We start from the raw sequence: 23,486 nt of genomic DNA on the forward strand, positions 1-23,486 counted from the left end.
CATATTTGTTGGCATGTCCTCCACCGTCTTGCAGAACCCCGCGTTCTGCAGGACACACTCTGGGTGATGCTTACTTTGTCCAATTTTCTTAATTAACAGAAGCAGAAACTGAGGCCAAGAGAGAGCTACTCCCTAGACTCTTTTATTTTGGAAAATGTGCACGGTAGCCTCTTCCCATATCACGCATTTCCACTCACACCAGAAACAACAGAAGGACACGGGTCTGGATTGGAATTATGTGCTTTTATGGGAAACAAAAATACCCAACAACAATAACAAAAGCCCTTCATCTTGCCAAGTTCTCAACTGGTGATAATGAGGCAGTTTCAATGATTGCGTCTGGCTGGGGACATTTCTAAAGGGTCAGGACAGTTGAAAGACACTGGCCAAAAGGAGGGTTGCAGAGAGGATTGATGTTTTAAATGAAAGAATATTAGACTTCCTTCTGGCCCCTCACCCTGTCACCCTTTCAAGTTACAGTCTCCTCTCAGTTTACAGAGAAACTTCCTGAACTTCGCTCAAATGCAATCTCTTCCAGAAAGTTCCTTGGTCTGCACCAACTTGCATCTGCTCTCTCGGTAATTCCACAAACACATTCTCACGCCATCTCCATCACTTCCTGCCTTACGTCCATCACGTGTGAGTTCATGTCCGACGACACCCAGTGCTAGCAGGCATGCCCCCCAGTCCAGATCCCGTGTTGATCATCTCAGTGTCCCCACCTCCCTCCCCCCTTCAGTGCTCAGTATACAGCAGGTGCTCAGCATCAGCAGGGGCTCAGTGAGGGTTCGCTGGATTGGAGTCAGTTCTCTATTTGCCAGGTCACAACACCAGCCTCTTGAGAGTCATAGTGGTTATTTCCACTTCTTCGTCTTCCCTCCGTGACCTCAAAATGATCTACATCAAGGCATCTCCAGGAAGGAACAGACCCCACCACACATCGCCAACTGGGGGCCGGGGGTCAAAGGTTTGGGGGAGGGAGGAGAGAAGGTAAAGTCAAGCTTTCATTGCTGTTCAAGAAGGCCAGAGGGCAGGAAAGGCAGCCACTGGGGAAATCCAGGGTGGTCATGAGCACTGTTGGCAAATGCTTCATTTTGGAATTCCATAAGCAGCCATTCTTCCAAAGGTTTCCCCTATGAAACATGGCCAACTTTGCAGTGGGAGCCAACGACTGACTGGTGAGGGACAGGTTCGGTTGCCCTTCTAGCCCAGGGGCCTGCAGACGTAGACCAGGAGGCTTTCTTTGGGACATGGCCTGTATTACGTTTGGAAGGGAGTTAGAGGTTGTCTGTCTAGCTGTTCTGTTGGAACTGTGATGGGAAAGTTAGCCCTGTGGTGTGTTGAGTTGTCAGGCACATAGATCGTAGTAAGGCTGTAATAATGGACCTCTCCTCTGAAGGGGGGAAGGGTTAGGAGGTGCTGGGGGCAGTGAGGGTGAGAGGAGGGTTGCAAAAGGTCCTGCAGCTCCAATTCCAACAGGTGCCCTGCTCTGGCTCCTGTGGCTGGCTCCCATGCCTTCCCTCTCATCTCCATATTGGGGCCAGGCAAAGGGACCAGTTGGAAGTGGTGGAGGGAAGGGAAGTGACTTTTCTCCTCCTACCATGAGACTTGGACAAGGGAGAGGTCAGGGCCAAGGGCAGAAGGAGGAGGACTGAGAAGCTGCAGAGAGGCCCAGGCCCGAACCACTTCGTTTGCTGCTGTAGTGAGTAGATCCAAGGCCCACACAGCTAAGGGCATCACCCCCAGAGAGCACCAAACTCCTAACTGGGGGAGACTGGAGAATTCTTCACGGGCTCTCCATGGTGCTCGGTGACTGGGAGATCACTGTGGATCCTCCCGTGGGAGGGCCCCTCTGGGGCCAGTAAGGTGTGGAAACTGCCTGGTCAGCATCCACCCTGGAGACTGGGGAAAGAGCCGAGAAGCAGAGAGAAGAGAGACTTCTTCAGGCACCTCCTTTAGGAAAGAGAGTTGGACCTTGGGGGACTCAGGTTAGGACAGATGTTTCAGTATAAAAAGGATCCCCAGTAAAAGGATGGGAGTCTCCTCAAATCCCTTCCCGAACCCCAGAGCACTTAGAAAAGAGAAAGTAAGGAGCATAAAAATATCTCGATGACGTGGGCTTGCCTGACAGTACAGAAAAGCAAGTCTCATGGCTGGCAGTGTGTCCCATTACACAAGAGAGGATTATACCGAGCTTCAGTATAGAGATTTTACATGTATCTTTATATAAATGCATATATATTTATAGAGCCTCTGCCTAGAACAGCCGGGCTTGCTTCTTCAGTTCATTCCTCTTCCAGAGGGCCAGCCGGTCAAACTCCGAGATGGTCATGCCGAAGACCTGGTAAAACTCCTCCTGGGACAGGTGGCGCTGAAAGGAGGTGGGAGGGCACAGAGAGGGAACAGCTTGAGGGTGACAGGTGGAGATTGGGGGCAGGTGCAGGCAGAAGGGGACCTTGGGTGTTTCCTCTGGCTGTGCCGTGCTTGGCACAGACCCGCAGACACGTGGGATGAGTAGTTGGTGTATGCGAGACTGTGTGCAAGGATGTTTCCCGGGAGGGGCCTCTGTTGCTTGTCTATGGGGGCCTCCCCCGCCCGGACTCAGGTGGGAATTTGGCTTCACCTAAGTGCCTCTCGATGCATCCTGGCGGACCTCACCTGTCTGCATCCTGCTTTTCGCATTCTGTGCTCCGGAATGTGTATGAATTAATAGGATTCTTCCTAACTTTAGGAGTAAACGGGGGGGGTGGCCAAGATTTTAGGGTGTACTTTCTCTTATTACTATTTTTTACAAATGAGCTGGAAGGTTATTCCTTTTTCCAGTCAATGAAAAAAAAACAACCTGCTGTTCCTACTTTCTACCCACTGAAATGTCCTTTCATATCTATCTTACATGAAAACAAATATACCATATAATGAAACATCCTTCTGCCTTCCTTGGCAGGTTTTCCCTCTCCTTTCTGCCTGTTCTTCCTCCTGCCCTTTCAAACAGTCTTGAAGGTTGATACATTGTCAAAAGCTCTCCCAGTTAGAAATATATGGCACCTGAAATGTGGCAAAATGTTAACAATTCGCATTTAGGCCAAGGGTAGAAGGATGTTCATTTCACTCTGCAACTTTTCTGGAGGTCTGAAATTCTTCAAAATAAAAATTTAAATTCTGTTTGAAGAGAGATATGTAGGGTATATATCCTCCCTGGAAACCTACGGGAATCTCTGAGATGACCTGTTGGTAGCAATCACGTTAGCTCATTGAATATTGAAGGAGATTCCCTGAGAATTATGTGTATGGCCACACCATAATGAGCCAATTCTCTTGCCTATGTGAACTAATATTTTGGCCACATTTCCGGATCTTGAAGCAAAAGTAACTTTGATACTTTTGATAGATATCATTGGTTGCTGGAGACTTTGAGCTGGTTTTTCAATACTTAAGAGTGTTTAATAACACCAGCAATTCCTTGAATTGCATTTCTGCCATGCCCATGACTGTACGGTTGCCCCCATTTTCTCAGTTAATCTTTCCAACCCCTCTGATAATCGGACATTATTTCTATGTAATTAAAAGATGAGAAAGCCGGGGTGCCTGGGTGGCTTTGTGGGTTAAAGCCTCTGCCTTTGGCTCAGGTCATGATCTCAGGGTCCTGGGATGTAGCCCCACATTGGGCTCTCTGCTCGGCAGGGAGCCTGCTTCCCTGCCCCCTCTCTGCCTGCCTCTCTGCCTACTTGTGATCTCTGTCTGTCAAATAAATAAATAAAATCCTTAAAAAAAGATGAGAAAACCAAAAGTCAAAGATTTAAAATGACTAACTTAACCAAGAGGGAGGGAGGGAAGAAAGGAGCCTGGGTAAGTAGCAGAGCTGAGACCAAAGGCCACGCCTTCAGCTTACAAACACAGTGCACTCTGGTTGACCCCTTGGCCAACTCCATTAAAAATTCATAAATAAGTCTTTCTATTATGAAAAATTTCAAAAATACTCAAATAAATAATATAATAATAATAATATATATAATAAATAAACTCAAAAAAATAGCACAATGTACACCCATGCCCATTACCCAGATTCAATAGTTACCAAGAGTCTGTCACATTTCCTTCACCTATTGTATTTTGCTGAAGTATTTCAAAGCACACTTTAGACATTGTATCGATTCCTGCCTCTCTAGGGTCCTATGAGTCTCCCCCTGAGATAGCAAAACTTACTGGATATTTTCTTAGGTAACCATGAGGGCATGAGCAAACTTAAAAACAACTGACAATCATTCCTCGCAATTACCTATAAAATGCCCTTCATTGTCTCAAAAATGTCTTTTTATGATTTGGCTGTTAGAATAAGGCTTCAAACAGCATCCACGTATCACATTTGGTTGCTGGACCCCTTCAGCCTCTGCCAGGCCAGACAGTGCCTTCTTTTGTCCGCGCTGTGGTCATGTCTGCATTTGTCTTGCTTGCACTCAAGCAAGGGCTGAGAAATGCTGTGGATACGGGCGAGTTCTATTCTCAGCTCCTTCCACGGTAAAGACTGAGGGGGACTGTCAGTTAGTCTCATCTGTTCTTTTTTTGTTGGAAGGTGATGGTTACTATTGATTCTCTAGGTCATTTTCTCTGCTGTGCCCAAAAATCTTTTTCATGAGTTTCGATGCCAAGGAATGGCCGACTCAACCTGAGGATGGTGTCCTCACCCTGGAGGAGACTGGAGCGCTTCTGCTCTCCCTCTGTGAAGGGCCAGCTGGAGCCTCCTTTCTCTTGCAAGTTTAAAGCACCCAATGCCAGCGCTTTCCCTTTGACATTCTGCACAGACTTGAAAGCATAAAGGTAAAGCTCACAGGCTTTAAAGCCAGGCAGATATGGGTGTGTGACCTTGGACAAGTTACTTTACCCCACTGAGCCTCGATTTCCTCTTCTGGAAAGTGGGAACATCCTAGCACCTACCTCCTGGATACATCGAGGGTGAATGAAGTAGTGTGGGTCATGGACAGTAGCCCAGATTCGGGAAGCACTCAGAGGCTGTTCACTCTCACCCCTGTAACGATCTCATGTGTCTGTCACATGGTGGAGTCTGGTCCTCATTTCCTTTGATTTCATTTCCCCCTCAACCTCTTCCCTGTGCTCATGTGACCCAGCCACACTCACCACTTGCTAGGGCCTTCGCAGTGGTTGTTCCCTCTGCCTGGGATGCTCTTCCTCCTTATATAAGCATGGCTAACTCCCTTTCCTATCTTGAGTCTTTGTTCGGTCAGGTACGCAGGGAGATCTGCTCTGACCACCTGATTTGACACGGCCACTTACCTCTCCCTCTAACCTCCAATTCTCTGCTCTCCTTTTATTTCTCCCCTCAGCCCTACTAGGTTCCATGTTCTAGATGATTTATTTATTATTTGTGTCATTTGGGGTCTGTCTCCTCAAGTGAGAATGCACTCACTTTATTCACTGATGTTCTGCAAGCACCGAGAGCAGGACCTGGTCTACATAACAGGCTTCTAATCCATGTCTTTTGGGTGAAGACAATCTACACTCTGAGCTCCTTGAGGAGCTCTTCAGTCCCGTCCTTGAACTGACGCAGGGGGCTAGGGCAGTGTTTGTAGCCCTGTGGTCTCAGCTCAGGCTCCCTGTTAGACATCCCTGGGAGCTTCTGAAAAATACCAGTCAGTGCCTGAGCTCCTTCCCCAGATTGCAATTTCATTGGTCTAGGCTGAGGCGCAGTACTGGTATTTTTAGGAAGCTTCTGATTCTTAGGGGATGTTACCCTTCCCTGGCCAGAGCTTCTGGGAGTCCTGGAGGATGTAAGAGGGCGATTGGTCCTCCAGGATGAAACAACCAGGTTTCCATCCCTCAACGCAGGCTCCCCTGAGCTGCCCTGGGAGCTGTCCCCTTCAGCACCGGCAGCTTCTCACTGCTAGACCGTGAGGGAGGCCCTTGTTATAAATGTGGGGATAATCAACCACTCGCTAGGCTGCTAGCCCAGCCTGCTAGACCTGGAAGGACTCACAGAGCTTCCTGGCTTGCTCATATTCCCTTCCCTCCGCCCCAACCCTTTATTCTGGACAAATTCTTAGCAGCTAGGTAAACGGTGGTTGATATGCTCATCCCAAGGGGTGCTGAACCTCCTCTCTTAGAAACCTGCATTCAACTCAATGAACATTTTCCAGTACTTCCCCTGGTTCAGGCCTCATGGTAGAGGACTGACCATCTTTGTCGGACAGAGGAAGTGGATAGCCCAGTGATCTGATACAAAGGAAGGACAAGAGGTGCTTGATCTCCACTCCCAAGACAGGGCTGAGTGAGGCTGGAGGATGGGTGAGGGACGCATCTTGGGAAGAAGGTCTGGGGGGCTCTGGGACACAGGCATCTCTACAGGGGGGCCCTGAGGAGTGAGGAGGCTGGCAAGTTGGGAAGGGTATTCTAAGAGAGGGAGAGGCAGGGAGAGGCATGGTAGAAAGGGCAGAGTGTGCTCTAGGATCAGGGTCCCAGGGCTTGGAACTCCAGGCCAGGTGGAGCGGACTGCTGGAAAGCCCAATGCCATGTTCAGCCCTGTCTCTGTGCTTGATTGATGCCGTCCCGCTCGTCATGATGCTCTCCTTCCCCTCTTCACCCCAAACCTGCTCCTTCAAAGTCTGTGCACCTGGGAGACCACCAGACTCTGTGCCAAGGGCTCTGTGGCTAGTGTCTCATTTACTTCACTGGCAACTTGAAGGAACACAACTGCCCCTCTCCACAGAGGAAAGAACTAAGGTTTGGAGAGGTTGTTACTGGGCTCAGCTGACCGCCTAGGGATGGCAGGACCAGGGCTGGACTGGGGTCTGCTGTGAGATTATCTGATGCTTTTATCTTGTATACAGTGCTGACTGCCCCACGATCCCCACAGGGAGCACCAGCTTTCTGTACCATCCTGCAGGAAACCGGGGCTGTGTTTCTTCTTATCCACCAGCCTGCAGGCCCCCATGGGAAGGGACCAAAACCAGCTCTTGTCTTATGTCTCTAGATGCATCAGGTAGGACAGGACGTAGCTGTGCACCACAGACGCTAATCGAACTGAGAAGGTAGCACAGCAATGTTTAGTCTTAGGCTAAAGACACCAGGTTGGCATCTCTGCTTTTTTCCACAAGCTACACGACCTTAAGGCTCTTCATTCTGCTGGACCTCCCAAGCTGGGTTACATCAGGCAGCTTCTAGAATCCCTTCAAACCCAAAGGTTCCTGCTGAGTTTTCTAGGCTCACCTCTAAACGTGTCCGGTCCACATCCTTGGGCAGCCGATTTCTTCCTCTCGTGGTCACCAGCAGCAGTTCATAAGGGTAGATCTGAGGAGAAAGGACGGGGTGGGGGTGGGGCGCCAGGCTGGCTGAAGGCGGTGGGCTTGTCCCTCCAGCCACATTTTGTGTCTGGGCATCCTCCTTTCCCCAGACAGGGCCAGAAATGAAAGTGTGAAGGAAGGGCTGTGTCTGTTCTCCTTGGGGTTGCCTGGTGACCTCAAGGCACCTTCTCCCCAAAGGCAAAACCCAAATCCCGTAATACTGCCAGGAATGAGCTTGGTGACATTTGACATTAACACGGCATAAGGCCTCATAATTGTAAATGTCTAATGTCTGGTGATTGGCAAGCCTCCAGAAAGTCTCTGAGGCCCACAGGGAATTGTCTGATTTTAGTGGGCAAGAGAGATGGGGCAGAATACAGGAAAAGGAGGCCAGAGAGGGGCTGGAAATGCTGGTCTGAAGAGGAACCTTGAGGTTATTTATTTGATATCCCTTCCCTGAGAAGATAGTGCTGTCATCTTCCTGCTGGATCCCAATGTAGCAGCATCTGGGGTGGGACCCCCAGGGTCTCTGTATCTCCTTTACCTTGTACTCTGCAGAGAGAAAAGAGAGACACACAAAATGGAAATACATTGGTTTTTGCTTTACATCACGACACTAGCCTCAGTCTTAGAGGCTCCGTCCTTGTCGAATTCACTCTGAATCAAGGCTGATAGGAGCACAGTGGATGGCTGGAGAGAGGGGTTGGGCTGAGCCAGAGATAGGGTTTTAGAACAAAAATGACTTTTGAGGCAATTGGAATAGAAATAAGAAGATTCTGAGATTGTGAAGCACTTGGGCAAGGTCCTCCATCCTCCAGAGGAGTCCTCCCGTGTTTTGATGTAGGCTTGTCCTCCTGCCTGAGCCTGCTTGTAGGAGCTGGCGGGGAGGCCGGCAGGGGAGTGTCACTGGCAGAGAGCATGAAGCTCATGGAACGTTTGCCGGGAACAATGTGCATTTGGCTCTGAGTGTTTCCCTCCACCCGGGGCTGGCAGGCAACTCTAGCTCAGCAGTACGACTCTGCAATGGCTCTGGGAACCCAGATGGGACAGATGGCCTGGAGATCACCCAAGGCCAGGGACTCGAGAGGATGAGGGAAGAGGAGGGGAAAAGGGAGGGAATGGGAAGGGAAAGGGAGTGTGGGAACTCGGGGTTTGGACCGAGCCCAACACGGGGCCAGAATCTATAGTGACTATTGGTGGAAGGTCAAGCCACAGTTACGAGCAGGGCGCCCAAAGCTGCTGCGAGTCCCCGGAGAGGCCGGCACTCACCTCGCATGCCCCAGTTGACGGCGTTCATGCTGTCATAATGGAAGAGGTCTGCGCTGGGTGTCTGCAGGGGAGACAGGGCCAGGGCTGGCCTGAGCAAGCTCACAGCTGCCTCCCTGAAGCACTCCCCCACCTCCCGAATATGGCCCCAGGATGGACAGGACGTGGTCCTTCTCAGAACAGCCTCGGTCTCAAGTCAGGGTGACCCTACTCGCGGCCACATCCCTGGTGCCTAGGGCTGGCACGCATTTGGTACTCAATAGTACCAAATGAACTACATTTCATGCTTTCTTTTGCTGCTCTAATACCACTTTTCCAATGAAAACTGCCCTGGCAGCTCCATTTAAAATCGCAAAGGCCACCTGGGTGGCTCAGTTGGTTAAACATCTGCCTTCGGCTCAGGTCATGATTTCAGGGTCCTGGGATCGAGCCCCGCATCAGGCTCTCTGCTCAGCAGGGAGCCTGTTTCTTCCTCTCCCTCTGCCCCTCCTCCCTGCTCGTGCGCACTCTCACTCCAATAAATAAATAAAATCTTTAAAAATAAATAAATAAATAAAAGTGTAAGTTGCCCCCTGCCCAAAATGCCAATCCTTATCCTGCTAGTTTTCCTTTTTTTCTTTCTTTCCTTAGCACATTATTATCTTCTACATTCTCCCTGGTGTGACTCGCATACTGTTTACTACCTCCTTTTTGTTTCTCTCTACAAGAATAGAAGCTCCAAGGGGCAGGGATCACTGATGTATTCCAAGTACCCGGAGTATATGAACGCTTTCAACAAATATCTGTTGCATGAGCCAAAGTCATGTCTAGGCTCTGAGCGTGTGGAGCTAATGCCGGCATTGCCAACATCTTGGGAGCGACATCTCAGCACAGCCCCTCTTACCCTGTGTAGCCCGTTCCTTCGGTAGGCAGGCAGGGAGGCAGATTTGGAGATGAGGGGGTCTGAAAAGAAACAGCCAAACAATTCCTAGGAGCCACAAGCCAGGGGTCCCTGTCCCAGAGGCGTCCAGCTGCACATGGCCAGTACCGTTCCCCGACTCCATGGGAGGTTAGAAGGGGCGGAGGCCATAGGCTCTTACCCCTGCTCTACAAACAACTGACCGTCTCAGGGATGCCTCGCCCGGGCAGAACTCCAGACCCGCCCGAAGCCCATGCGTGCAGTCTCCTGGCCTCACCCTGCACACATCTATGGTCCTGTGATGAACCCCTGTGTCCTGGCCCCAGGTGACTCGACAAAGGCCCTGGATTTGGAGTTGATCTCAGAGCCCAGACAGGCAGGCTCCCAGGCGGGTGGAAGAGACACCTGTTCTTTCTCTCTGGGATCTATCGGGTATGGCAACCCTGGCTCCAGGACCAAAGATGGAGGCCCAGATCTGACAAACACAATGGAGTGGACCATTTGAGATCAGGACTGTGTTGGGACATCTCAGCTACAGGGGACCTGCAACCAGCTCGGCTCTGGCTGTCACAGGACGCGACAGGCTGAAGGTAGGGTGGGTGGAACATACCACTGTCAGCAAGGTAGTGGGATCGAGGGGCTGCAAAAGAAAAAAGCCAGAGATCAGCTTTCAGGGGGACAGATGGACATGGTGGAAAGTTCATGGGGACAAACGGACATGGCTCCCATTCCTGGGCTACCCTAGCTGGTGGAGATGAGGGGCCTCCTTCACTACCTCCTTTCTCACTGGTCAGTTTCCAGTTGCCGCACCTGTACCACATCCTCTCTCCCCTGCCTTGAGCACCTGGTGTAAAGCAAGCAGGTGCTCTCTGGTATTTGCTGTACAGATGCCATTGAACAGAACTGGACTTTGAGCCGCCTTGGTGCACTGCACAGAGCCCAGGGCCAGGGGCTGAAAACAGTGTGCCTTGGTGGTCAAACAGGGAAACAGGCTCATCAATTTAGCCTGGCTCTGCCATAACTTCTATACATAACTTAATCATGATTTGGTTTTTCTCGTAGTAAAATGGAGAGGGATGGTGTCTCCTGTATAGGGTTATTGGGAAGAATATATGACACATAATACTATAAGGTATTAGCACAGTGTCTGACAACATACAGAACCCTCAATAAAACTGGCTTTGTCGTCTTTACCATCACCGTCATCTTCCATCTCAGCTCAAGTCACGATGCAGTACAGTAAAGAGGGAAACGCTTATGGCCTTGGAGTCCCTCTGACTTGCACCTGATCCATTTACCAGATTATTGACCTCGGACAAGTAGTAAACTCTGGTCTCTCATCTATAAAGTGGGTGATAATAATCCCTCTACATTGCCAGTCTTTGTGAGGACCAAGAATAATAAGGATTATCTATCTCATTGAGTTGAGATAGGATTTCCCAGCAGGACTGACTCCCACAGGGGTAAGAAAGGGAGGGAAACGTGTGTTTGTCCAGAAACAGGGAGAAGTTTACAATGAGAGGATCTCTGGGCAGAGTGCTTGCACCAAGCTTCTGCTTGTTTACTTCCTGTGATGTGGGGCTCACTACCTCAAGAGCCAGTCCCTTATATCTTTGAGCCATTCAGACAATTAGAAGACATTTTCCTTTGCACTGAACCTGACTTCAAGTCACAGCTTTCAGATGCCCCTAAGAAACAAGTGCCTGCTCTTGGCAGAATATGGTCTTACTTAGTGCCCCATACAGCACCTCACCAAGTCCATATGCTAGACCCAAGCAAGGCCATAGGAGTTCAGACTCTTTGAGGGAGTTGAGAGGAAGTGCTCCCAGCCCGGCAGACTTCCAGGGTGGTGCTTACAGCCATTGAGGGACATCTCATAGCCAGCCGTGTGCAGGGCCTCCCGGCTGCTGGTGGAGCTCCGGGGTGGGGTCCAGGGATCCGCGTAGGAGCTGGACCGGGCCTTCATTTCCTCCTTCAGAATGAGGCGGCCGATTCCGCTCTGGAGCTGGGCACGTGGGAGGAACAAGAGGAAGTGGGAAGGAAGCAGAGAACATGAAACAGAACAGGCTAAGGACAAAGGCTGGGTGGCCAGATTCCGGGGAACCTCTGTCATTCTTGCCTTCCCAGCGTCCCTCCCTCCCTACAGCCTCACAGCTTCCTTTAGGACTTCGCTTCTCATCCACAAGTGGTCCTGTGGGCTGGGGAGGGGAGGTGGGTCTGGTGGAGGGCACCAAAAGCCCGTGTGGCCCACGGCAGGTGGGTAGAAGGCTCCAGCTGTGCCTGGGAGGGTCTTCCTTGGGACTCTAGCTGTTGTTCCTGGCACACATCTTTTTTAAAACATTTTTTATTGAGGTGAAATTCACATCAGATACAACTAACCACTTTGGACTAAACACTTCAGTTGCATTTGGTGCAACCACCCACTCTGTCTAGTTCCAAACAGTTTTAAGCCACCCCCCCAATTAACCCTGGACCCAATAAACTGTCATTCCCTCTCTCCCCTCCCCTCCCAGGCCCTGGTAGTCACCAGTCTGCGTCTGGTTCTGTGGCTTTACCTATTCTGCCCATCTCGTATGAATGGAGTCATCTGATATTTGGGCTTTTGTGTTTGGCTTCTTTCCCTCAACATAACGTCTTCGAGGTTTGTCCACACCGTGGCCTGTACCCGTTCTTCATTCCTTTTTATGTCTGGCTAACAGTCCATTGTATGGATGTACCGCATTTTGCTTCCTCCATTTGTGAGCAGATGGACATTTGAGCGCTTCCCCCTTTTGGCCCTTGTGACTAGTGCCGCTGGGAAGATTAAGGACATGTGCTTGTTTGAGGCCTGTTTTTCAGAGCTTCTGGGTAAATCCCCAGGAGGGCAATTGCTGGGTCATAGGGTAGTTCTGTGTTTAACTTTCTGAGGACTCTCCAAACCGTTTTCCCTGGTTACCGTATCACCTTCCACTCCTACCAGCAGTGCATGAAAGCTGCTGGCAGCCTTGCCAGCATGGAGAGCCTGCATGAGCATGAGGCCAACGCAGCAGTGAGCCAGCCCAGGAGAAGAGAGAGACAGCTTTCCTATGGCAGTTTGCTGAGCAGCTGGATCCAGCCATACCTGAAACTCCTCCTACTGTTTGAGTTTCTGGTTATGCAAAGCTACATGTTTCTTTTTTCTACCGTAAGTGGGCTTGAATTTGGTTTCAGTCACCAGCAAGTGATCATCAGACCCTCAGGAACACACTGTCCAGGCATCTTGTCCAGGTGAAGCTTGCTTACCTTGTGCATGCTGCGGTCAAAGTCCTCCTCCTCTCCTCCAGACGAGAACCTTCTGGCTCGGGCCGCTGCCAAAGGACAGCTAGGATCAGCTCCTGCTTGTGCTCCTCATTCAGCCTGCCCCCGACAGGGGTCATGGCGGGACGCCGAGCCTCTACAGGTGGGAGCTTCCTTTCTAGCCGAGTGGCCCTGAACGAGTGTACTTTGGGGAACCACCCCTCTGCCGGGGATCACCTGTATGGAGGGGCCTAGCAGCCCTCCATGATTGCCCCAACATGGCTCATGAGCCTCAATGTTGGGACTTTGGCTGCCACTGGCGGGAAAGAGAAGTCCTCTTTCTGTCCTGGGTAGGACAGAAGCCTAGATGGGTTGGAGCTCATCTTGCCATGACTGGGGCAGGGCCAGCCTGAGGATGGAGCCTCCCGAGACAGACTGTCTACTTCGGGGGTAGCTGTGCTTGTGTCTTAGCTCCTTTTCCCAATGCAGACTCTTCTGAGGGCAGGGAAGGGACCATCTCCGAGCTCCCGTGAAGCTTTGCTCAGAATGGATATTCATTTAGGACAGGTTGTGTGCTGAATCAAAAAGGAGCTTGATGGAAATGCACCCCCTGTGCTTGAAAGAAACAGCTCGAGATGCCCAACTGGGTGGGATGGCCTCCCAAGGACCATGAAGGCCCCAGCAGGGTGTCTACGAGAGTCTTCCGTCTCATACAAACTGCCTTTTCTATCTTCCAAACCGCTTTCCACCCCATAGCCAAAGTGAGGTTTTAAACCCCCACACCTGACCCTGTCACATTCAGTGGCTTCCTACTGTTCAGGAGAGAGACCCAAATCCTTGCTTCAGGGCACAAGGCCTTGTGGGATCTGGCCCCTCACCCCCACCTGCTTCTCTCCCTCTCTGGCTCCCCGTTAAGCTGACAGCTTTTCCTTTCCTCCAGTGGAATCTGCCTTCCCACCTAGGGGCTTTGTAGGTGTGATTCTATCCTCTGCGGGCCCACCTCTGCCCCACTCTTTCTGGGACAGCTGAGTCTCTGCTTTGAGAAGCTTTCGGCATATTCCAGGTGGACAGCACGCCACCGCAGTCATCTCCCACCTCTCGTGTGTTATCTCCTTCCTGCACCTCACCTCCCTCTCTAGCCAGAACCTAGATCTTCTCCACAAGGGCAGGGACCTGATCTATTTTGTTCCTAGTGATTCCCTAGAGCCCAAGGCTGGCCCTCAGTACACGTTTGCTGAATGAATGAATAAATCAACGATCGTGGAAGGAGGGGGCTGCCGTCCTAACCCTGTGTCCCGGCGCGGGTGACAAGGCTCTGGTCCAGGCTCCTCTGTGGGGCACATTACCTTTGGGGGACCCATGGTAGGTCCAGTACTCGGACTCTGCAGCATAGTAGGGGTCCGGGGAGTAGGCCGGACTGTACTTGGAGGCCTGGCTGACGTCTTCACTCGTTTTGCTCTTGGTTGCTATTGACAGATCACCTGCAAAGGAAATAAGGGAAGAGCTTCAGGGAAGCAGAGTGTCCTAGAAGAGCGTGCTGTACACTGTTTACCTGTCCCGGCCAGGCTCTGGCCCAGGGGGGTGAGGACACTTTGGGGCCAGGGTCTGGGACACGGAGCATCAGGGCTGTAAAAGCCCTGAGGCCCAGCCGCCCATGTTACAGCTGGGACTCTGGATGCCAGAGAGGGGAAGGGGCTTGCTAAAGCCCACACAGCAAGTAGACGAGACTTGAACGAGACCCCAGCTCAGGGCTCCTGCTACCACATTCCATGGACTCCCAGGTCTGTTCCCAAGTGAACACTAAGGCCATGGCTCCTCCAAGTAAGATTAGATGGGTCCCAGGTGATCCAGGGCCCTTACCTTCCTCAGCCTCTAAAAGCCTGCCTCGTCTGGGATTTGAGCCGTACCTAGGGTGGGAATTGCCAAGGAGAGCCATGTGGCCTCTCAACTTTCTCCTCACACTGAAATGCCAGACCTTGCCTAGGGAGACAATACGTCCCAAAGAAAGGAGCATTGGACAGGGAATCAGCAGTGCTGGGTTCTGGCCCCTGCTCTGCCACTGAACTTAGTTGTAACACCGGGCACATCCCGCCCTTCTCGGCTTCAGTTTCCTTATCTGTAAGTATCTGAACCCCTCTGCTGGATCCGGTGCCACCCAGCTTCAAGCTTCCACAACATGGATCATCAGGCCTAGTGCAGACACAGTCCTGATAGGCAGCGACTTTAGCCCTGCCCAAAGCCAGGCAAGAGGATGACTAGGGCCGAGAGAGGGCTGGGGAAAAAAGCGGGTCCCTGACGTTTCTCAGGAGAGAAGTGACAGTCCTACACCCCGTACGGCCAGAGCAGCAGAGGGGTCTGGGTTTGGCTCTTTGCCAGCTCCTGCCTCTGCACCCTTCCTCTGCAGCACTGGCTTCCAAAACTTCTAGACCTTGCAGATTCTCTTAGACCTGGGTCTTGGGCGGTTCCGCCCACCCTAACGGATGCCATTCAGCCTTTTTATGTGCCCACTTATCCATGCAGTCTACCCCACTCCAAACGCATCCTGAGCCTGCTCCGGTGCTGCCCCTCAGAGCCCATCTGGAGAATTCACACACATTCCTGAGGCGTAGCAGATCTGGTGGGCTTCTCCTGGACAAACTGACGTTGTCAGGGTCGGTACCTTTCTGTGACCCCTCGGGGTGCATGGCTTGTACCCCACAGCCACACAGAGATATGCACGTGCTCACAGACTCACCTGGAGCCCAGCCTGGGCCCCTCTGAAACCGAGGACGTTTGTCTAAATTGTCAGGTCTTAAGCCAGAGCCATCATTTATATTGGTAGCCCCCCCCCCCCCCCCCCCACCGCCATCAGCTCAGTGAGCTCAGATCCCAGTCCTGGACTGTTTCCACCTGTGTTTCTGTGCTTCTCCGATTGTGTGCTCCCCTCGGTTGCCCAGGTAACCTGCAGGGAGGGCAACACAGGGTAGCCGCCCCTCCTCTGCATCCCAGAGGCAAGGGGTGTGCTTTGTCTGCTGAGGCTCAGTACGGGACTTTGCAAGAAGGAATGGGGGTCTCGGTGCTGCCGGACTTGGTGCTTCTCATATGGAGTGCAGGTAGGAATCGTGAATGAGGCCAGTTCCTGTGTAGATTCCCAGCTCACACTACCAGTATTTCTAATATGAAAGTCTAGGGCAGGGGAGGGGCCAGGGCACCTGCTTTTTAAGTCTTTCAGGTACAGGGGGTCTATAGACCATTCTCGAAGAACTGAATGAATGAATGGAAGAATGAAGGCACCCTTATCGAAGCCCCACTCCTTTCTTATCCACGTCTCCTCCCCAAGCCTTCATTTACTCAGGACACTGTGACTGAGAATAGCTTAGAGCAGCAGTTTCCAAGCCAGGGCGGGCTTTGGAATCACATGGAGAAACTCTTACAAACACAAAATTGCGATTCAGTAGGTCTGGGCTGGGGCGCAGGAATCTGCACGCATCCCACACGATTCTAACGACCATCAAAGTTTGAGCAGCCACGCCCGGGAGTGCTCCCAGTGGTCCGCGCATTTGACAAGAGTTGCTCTGCGCCTGGAATTTAGGACACCAGACAGCAGGGAAGGGCGGTTGGAAAGGAGGTGGGGAAACATTTAGGAGACACGAGGCCTTCCTTGCTCCTTTGAAGTGACACCAAACGCCTCCCCAGTGTCACCTCAAGTGATTGGGGCATAGCCCCCAAGAGAGACAGAATTGCAGCCTTGCAGGCGTCCCTCTTGGTGACCCCGGCAGACCATCCGCACAGGTGGCTAACGGCCCCGCCCCCTCTCTGGCCACACCCTCTCTGCCCAGACCGTACCATGCCGTTTGTAGATCGGGGGTTTCCGGTAGATGTTACTTTCTCCAGCTGCCAGGCAGACAAGGAATTGACGATGGGGAGGAGAAAGAGAGGAACAGAGAGAGAGAGAGAGAAGAGGAAGGAGACAGTAGTTGGTCAGCTGATCTCAGAAAGAGAGGCTGTCAGCACCATTCCCGAGGGTCCACTATCTTTCCTTGGTGGACACGCTCTTCCAAAACTCAACTTCCCACCTCAAGGCGTGAGGTTCTAAGAAAGGTGAGGGGAGAGGAATGGATGGCTTCTGACGGTGCTGAGGAAGGGACTCGGGCTTGAATGGTGGGCATGCATGCACGAGGCGGTGCGCGCTCAGCAGGACCCCATGCACGAAGGTGCCCCCTGCCTCTACCCAGCAGCCACGCCTCATTCCACATAGAAGTCCCCAGAATGCTGCAGCCGCGCATTCCGCATGATCCGCCGCCCTCTCCCTCAAAAACAGACAGGATGGGACCTTTCTGGGGCAGTTGAGAAAGGTACGGATGAAACAGCAGGATGAGATCCTGGGGAAAAGTGAGTGGGGAGTGAAATTCTGAGCTCAGAGTTGGAAGACCAGGTTCCAGACCCAGCTCTGGTGAACTCAGGGTGAGACCTTGTCCAGACCATCTACAGTGTCACTGAGCCCCTGCCTTTCCCTTCTCTCCTATCACTCGTCCTCCTGCTCACCACTTCCAGCCATGCTGGACTGCTACCAGTTCAGTGTTCCAGGGCCTTTGCCCTTGCTACGCCCTCTGCCCAGGATGTTTTCGCAGGATCTTCACATGGCTGGCTCCTTCTCATCTTTCCACCTCAATGTCACCTCCTCCAAGAAGCCCTTCCTGACCACCCTGCCTAGCCCAGCCTCCCCACCCCAATCACTCTATCACATGCCCTGTTTTATTATGTTTACTGCCCACATCATTTACCTGAAATTACCCTTTTACTTGTTTGTATACTCATTTATTAACTTTCTCCCCATGTATAAACACCATGAAGGCAGGGTCTGGGCTAGTTTCAGCACATTTGTTCAGGGCCCAGAACAGTGCTGGGCTATACAGGGAGAACAGAAAGCCTCAGGGAATTTAAGGAACTGGCCCAAGGTCGCAGGCTTCTAAGCGGGGGAATGGGGATTTGGTCCCAAGAGTTTTGAGGCAAAAGTACGTGACTTTCAGCATGGTTACTGCTGCGTCCCATCAAGGCTCTCAGACATTCGAGGCCCTTCTCTGGCTGCTTCCTGGTGGGCTTGGTCAGGGCTGGCTGTGTCAAGCAGGTAGACTAAAGCCCACGGGCGTGTCAGGACTGAGGGGAGGGTTAGTGTGGGGGACTGGTTAGGGAGGGTCCCAGGGACTGGCTTCTCCTCGCTGCCGGTGCCGGCACCCGGCGACCCCATTTAGCATGCACCCATGCCGGGAATTGCGGGCTGACAGCCTACCTGGGATGTGAAAGTGCTTGGGAGCCTGGTAAGAGGTCGGAGTGGAGGACCTCACATCTAACTGGCTATGGTATGGAGAGCTCCGGCCACTCTCGGGCCCTGGAGCGCGCAGGCAGTGGTCCCCAGAGAGAACAGAGGCACAGAGAAAACAGGCATTACCGCGGTGGCAGTTAAGGCAGCAGTGACATGATGACAGCAGGGATGGCAGGGAGGGGCTGTGCTCTCATGCACCGTGTCTGCGGATACAAGCTCAACCTTCTTTTTTTGGCCTCACCCCAAAAGTCAGAGTTCGTGGGCCGTAAGCGTCCACTCCACTGGGCTTCAGGAAGGTGCCTTTGGACCCCTTGGCTCCCCTCCCCCTTCAATTGCTTCTTTCCTCCACCCAAACACCTGCTTCATCCCTGACCTCAACGTGGCTGTGGATGACCTGACTGAATGGGTTAAGGCTGGGCCTGTGTCCAGTCCTCTGGCCCTCTGGATGGGGCAGGCCAAGGGACAAGGACAGAGGAGGCTTCTTCCAGCCAGGGCTGCTGGGCTGTCCGCCACTCTCCTCTCCTGGCCGCTTACCGCCCACCTTCCTGCTGCTTCTCAACTCCAGGTGCCCCTTCTCTCCCCCGGCCAGGGGCATGTCAGTTACGCCTGGCTGGTCATCTGGGTGGTCACCGGCCTCCAAAGGGCCGAGCTGTGGTGGAGATCCTGAGGGAAGCTCTGGGCTGTCTCTGCCGTGGGCAACAGCCAGCCACTGCGTGGTCCCCCTGGTTCTTCTTGTTCCTTTGGGGGCTTCCCCCTTCCTTACCGGAGCGGTAGTAGTGGTGAGGCGAGCGGGAAAAGGTGGGGGACATGCCCTGCCGGCTGTAGGTGGGAGAGTCGATGTATCCTGGGCTGGAGGCCCTTCTCTGTCGGAGGTCCAGGTTCTCGTAGATGTCCTGGGAGAGGAAGTGGGCCATGAGCCAGGCCGGCAATTAAACAAGCCTGTGGCCCAAGTGTCTAGCAGGCAGGTGGGGCAGTGGTGTGGAATCCAGGGTTCTGGGGGGTTGAGGATCCAAAATTCATGGTGCTGCCCTTCCGAATACCAAGGCCCCCTCCCTGGGTTATACACATACCCCGAGGAAAACTGCAGACAAGTTTTGGGGCCTTTGCCCATCACTCAATGTCTCTTGAATAGAACCCGTGGGTCAAGGTTTCCAGGAGCGCCAGGGAGGCTCCCTTTGGGTAGAAAAGGCACTTCCTCTACCGTTTATGCCACAGCTACTCCCTCCAGGTCATGCTCCTAAGTCTGCTGTCTATGCCTTGGTCGGGGCACCCTGGGGTGCTGGGCGGGGGCAGTGAAACCGGGGATCTGCTCAGTCTGCCTAAAGGGACCCAAGTATAGAAAAGTCCTCCCCAAACTAACCCAGTTACCTGGGAGTAGGGAGATAATGTTCCCAGCGACTTAGGAGCGAAGAGTTGGAAGACCATCGTGAAAGGAGCAGAGGAGAGAGAGGAGGGAGAGAGGAAGAGGGGTTAGGCAGCAGAGCAGAGATGGGCCAGCAGCTGCTTGGGGTCTCCCTCCCCAGACAGCAGTCGCGCCGAGCGTGGTGGAACACCAGCAGTGCCGACACGCAGCAGGGAGCCCTGAGATCACGTCCTTCATGTACCAATGGGAAACTGAGGCCCAGAGAGGGAACGGGGTGTCTTGGGGCCTCTTGGGTACAATGTGGTAGGGTCTCCACTTGGACCCAGGCTTCTCTATCACAAACTCAGAGCCATTCCGTGATCCTGTCCTGTCTACCAGTTCGTGACTACTCTGTGGTTCATGAGGACAACGTGCAGGGCTGGGGACACAAAGGTTGGGCCAACCAAGGCCTGGGCTGCTGCCGTCAACGTGGGAGTTGGGCCAGTGGGCGGTGTGATGGGCTGGAAGTGGAGCATCCCGTCTCCAGAGGGCAGTGGCTGCTCAGCACCCCCGCCCCCAACACCTGCCCCATGTTAACCCCACTCTTTCCGTTTCCAAGAAAAGTGAGAAATGCAGTTTCTTAGGTGAAATCTCTGCATATTTAAACGTTGGCAACTAATTTACATTTTTGAACGAAAAGATACTTAGTGAAACAAAACAAATCTGGGAGTTGGCTTTGGCCTGTGGGCCCACTGTGCCATTTCTGGCTTCAGGGACATCAGTCTCTAGCTGGTCCCCCCTCCCTGGTCTATTTCAGGGGCCAGAGCCCCGAGACTCTCAGCATTGGGCTCTCCAACCAAATGAACGCTAACTCCTTTAGAAAGGAAGGGAACAGCGGTGGAGTGGGGACAAGAACCCGGGTCCCTGCTCCCCAGGCCAGGGCTCCTTCTTTCATCAATCTCTGCTCAGGGCCCTGAATGGGGTGAGGACTCACCTGCGATACAGCCTGCCAGGACCTTCAGGGTAATGGTCACCTGCCTTCTCCAGAGAACACTTTCTCTTGTCCAGCAACCACTTAGTTCTTTCAAAAGTTGGCTTTTGAAAACTCAGAACTCAGAACTGCTGAGTTCTTAAAAAGCGTCTCTTGCTTTGAGCATAGGGGCTTAAGGCCAGGTGCAAAACCCAGAGAACCTATGCACCAGGGATTATAAACCTAAGTGGCCACTGAGCCTGTCAGGGATGAAAGCCGTGGGCCGCGTATAAAATTACTCCACTAGGAGAAAAACAGTAATTCAAGTGATAAGCAGTCACAGGTTTGTGGCTTCAATGCTGGGGTTCTCGGGGTGGTGGCAACTGGGGAGAAATGGGGAGCCCATGTCCTGCCTATAGGAGGCGCTGTTCCCGCCACTCCAAATAGTGGAAAGACACCTGCTCTGATTTTTTAAGAAAAGCCAGATTTTTGGATGAAATCACTTGATTTTTAAATAATGACTCTAACTTCCTGTTTAAAAGAGTGCAGGGGCTGACACTGTGGAGGCCAAAGTGTGTGTGATGGAGTGATGGGGACCGTGTGGGCCTTTCCTCCAACAGCCCCAGAGAGAGGGGCGAGATGCCATACCTCTCCATAGCCACATCTCTCCAGCATCTCGTCGGACGTGTATCTGGAATGAGGCTCGTAGGAAATGAGGTCGGGGCGTTGTACCTCGTAGATGGACTTAACCTTGGGGAGAGCTGCCAGGTCTTTGTAATTAAGGATCTCATTATCCACTTTAGCCTGGGGAGGAGGAGAGGTACAGGAAAGAGGCAGAGAGATAAGAGGGAAAGGAGAGGAAACAAAAACCAGGCACAGGGGAAACGAGCTTCTCCAGTTTCCACTAAAAACAGAATATTAAGATGGCAGATGTACAGAATATTAGAATCCGGCAGGTCTTAGAGGCCCTCCCTTCCAAGGGGGCTCACACTGGTTGAGTGCATTTTATGTGTGAGACCCTGCACTTTGTAGGAATTGTCTCCTCCAAGTGTCCTTATGGCTCTGTGAGGTCAGTGTCAATGTTATTACTGTTTTCCAAGTGAAGCTCAGACGGTTCTGCGCTTGGTGCCCCTTAGCCAGTAGGTCTGAATCTGTCTGAACTACCCAGCCTTGGTGGGGACTGCCTTCCGAACCCATGTGGGGAGGACATCCTCACTCACAGCTCCTTGAAGGTGATAGTAAAGACAGAATTAATCACAGAGAGTGAAACCTGAGCTCATGTTTGGTGAGCACTTACAATGAGCCAGACTCTGAAGTCCCTGGTAGGGATTAGCTCCCTTAGCTCATACAACTCACAGTGCTACTAGCAGGCACTAATACCATCTTCTTTTCTGAATAAGGAAACAGGCACAGAGAAGTCAGTGAACTTGCCCATGGTTACACAACTAATAAGTAGCAAAATCAGAATTCAAGCCCAGCCTGTCTAGCCTTAGGACTTGCCTTCCCAGCTGCCTCTGTTGGCTTTACAGGGTGGGGAGCTCCCTGTCTACAGCTGGCAGAGGGCTGCCCTCAGAAAGCAGACCCTATATTGAACTGAGACAAGCCTCTGGTTGTTACCTGACCTTGGCTGAGCCCAGTCCTCTAGAACAGCATGGATTAAGAGGCAGCTTTCCTTGCATGGGGCAGACCACTTCTCGTGGCTCCCGAAGCCCTGTCCTTGCCATGTCGGCACCCTCCAGGTGCTCCCTCTGTGCCTGGCTTCTGCTGTGGTCAGCCAGGATCTGTCCCCACTGCTGTGACTTGCAAGGTCTTGATGTGAGAGAAACTGAGAGGCCACTATAGACAGAGACTCCAAGGAAACTGTATTTATCCAAATAACATTCTTCCGGTGCCTGGGGGCTCAGGTGAGTCTCAAGGCCAAAACTACTGTAGAGAGAGTAACTTTCATAAAGCCCTTATAAGCACTGCTATTCGAAACATATTCCAAGGCCCTTCCACCATTCTGTCCCCATCCCAGCCCCCTGTTGTTTGGATGCTGTGATGCTCGATCTCCATTGCTCCTAGATCCACCATCCGTTCCTCCTCTCCCTGATTTGGGCTCCGAGGCCCCATGGACTACTTCAGAGGCTCCCTGGCTTTCTGCTGGGCTGGGCCAGTGGGGGGCACCTGCATACTGGGAGTGGTAGAGAGAGACACTGTCCCCTCACACTGTCCTGCCATCAGCAGCCACGGTGGGCATAGCTCCCATCCGGGGCTGCCTTTCACAGCTCCAGCTTTCACTGGACATTCTCTTCAGGCCTAGGGCGGTGACAGCTCCTGCTTTTGTAGACTCTGGATGCCACACGATGTCTTGTGGGTCCCCTAACCCTGACTACACCTCTGTAAGTGGTCGCTTCACAAAACCGTCCTCAGTAAAACCCTTAGAAGGGTGCTATCTCATTTCTGCCAGAGCCTGCCTGGGTTAAGCATCACGTCTGTGCCAATTTGGGGGTATGTGGGTCAAGGGAACCTTATTAGGATGGTCCTCTTGCTGCGTTTTGTCGTGGGATGTTAGATCTTGACCTTGAGAGCTCTTGGCTTCTTGCAAAATTGTCTTGACCCATCAATAGTCATCTCAGCGCTTCAGTCCAAACCTCAAAAATACTATATTTGTATTTTCTCTTAGAGCCACTGTGTTCATGGGGTTATAAATGAGCCTCAGGTTTGGAGGCACAATGACTGGACAGAGGCTTCCCGACATAATTAGCCAGTAAGGAAGGAAGAGGTCAGAACTCCTGAAGATGGTTCTAGCTGTCGGTGGGGGGTGGGGCAAAGTCTGAGAGACCTGGCCCCCCACCCCGTTCATTGATGATTCTATTTTAACACCAAACCTCAGCATTTATGAAAATCAGACCAACACACACACTCTCTCTCTCTGCCTGTTATTGCGTGTCCCGAAAGTGGTCAGTTGGCTTCTTCCCTGAGTTTGGAAGCCACCTTTAGAATGGTTTGATTTAAAATACGGCCCCCGTGACCTGTGGGGTCATTCCCCAGAGCGGCTGAAGGTGAGGTGTTATAACAGGCAAGAAAGGAGAGTATGAGAGGGGAGACACATGCCTCCGCCAGCATGCACGGGTTGCTGATCTCGGTGTGTGAGCCCCAGATGGATGGCCCAGTGGCAG

General features: G+C 52.3%; 1 protein-coding gene across 1 annotated transcript in view; it reads right to left on the reverse strand.

The window, feature by feature from the left end:
* Window positions 1–224: 224 nt before the first annotated feature.
* Window positions 225–23,486, reverse strand: part of ABLIM3 (actin binding LIM protein family member 3) — a gene marked incomplete at its 5' end in the record, with an annotated part of 108,668 nt that continues 85,406 nt past the window's right edge. Inside the window, 14 exon segments of the mRNA XM_080804715.1 lie at window positions 225–2,371; window positions 7,219–7,299; window positions 7,720–7,844; window positions 8,562–8,622; window positions 9,442–9,500; window positions 10,067–10,096; window positions 11,314–11,461; window positions 12,718–12,782; window positions 14,058–14,192; window positions 16,537–16,584; window positions 17,981–18,079; window positions 18,777–18,906; window positions 19,382–19,411; window positions 20,974–21,129. Coding sequence (XP_080660841.1) covers window positions 2,258–2,371; window positions 7,219–7,299; window positions 7,720–7,844; window positions 8,562–8,622; window positions 9,442–9,500; window positions 10,067–10,096; window positions 11,314–11,461; window positions 12,718–12,782; window positions 14,058–14,192; window positions 16,537–16,584; window positions 17,981–18,079; window positions 18,777–18,906; window positions 19,382–19,411; window positions 20,974–21,129 — 1,281 coding nt within the window. The 3' untranslated portion in view covers window positions 225–2,257.

The sequence above is a fragment of the Martes martes genome (assembly GCF_963455335.1).
Source record: "Martes martes genome assembly, chromosome: 5".
Lineage (NCBI taxonomy): Eukaryota > Metazoa > Chordata > Mammalia > Carnivora > Mustelidae > Martes > Martes martes.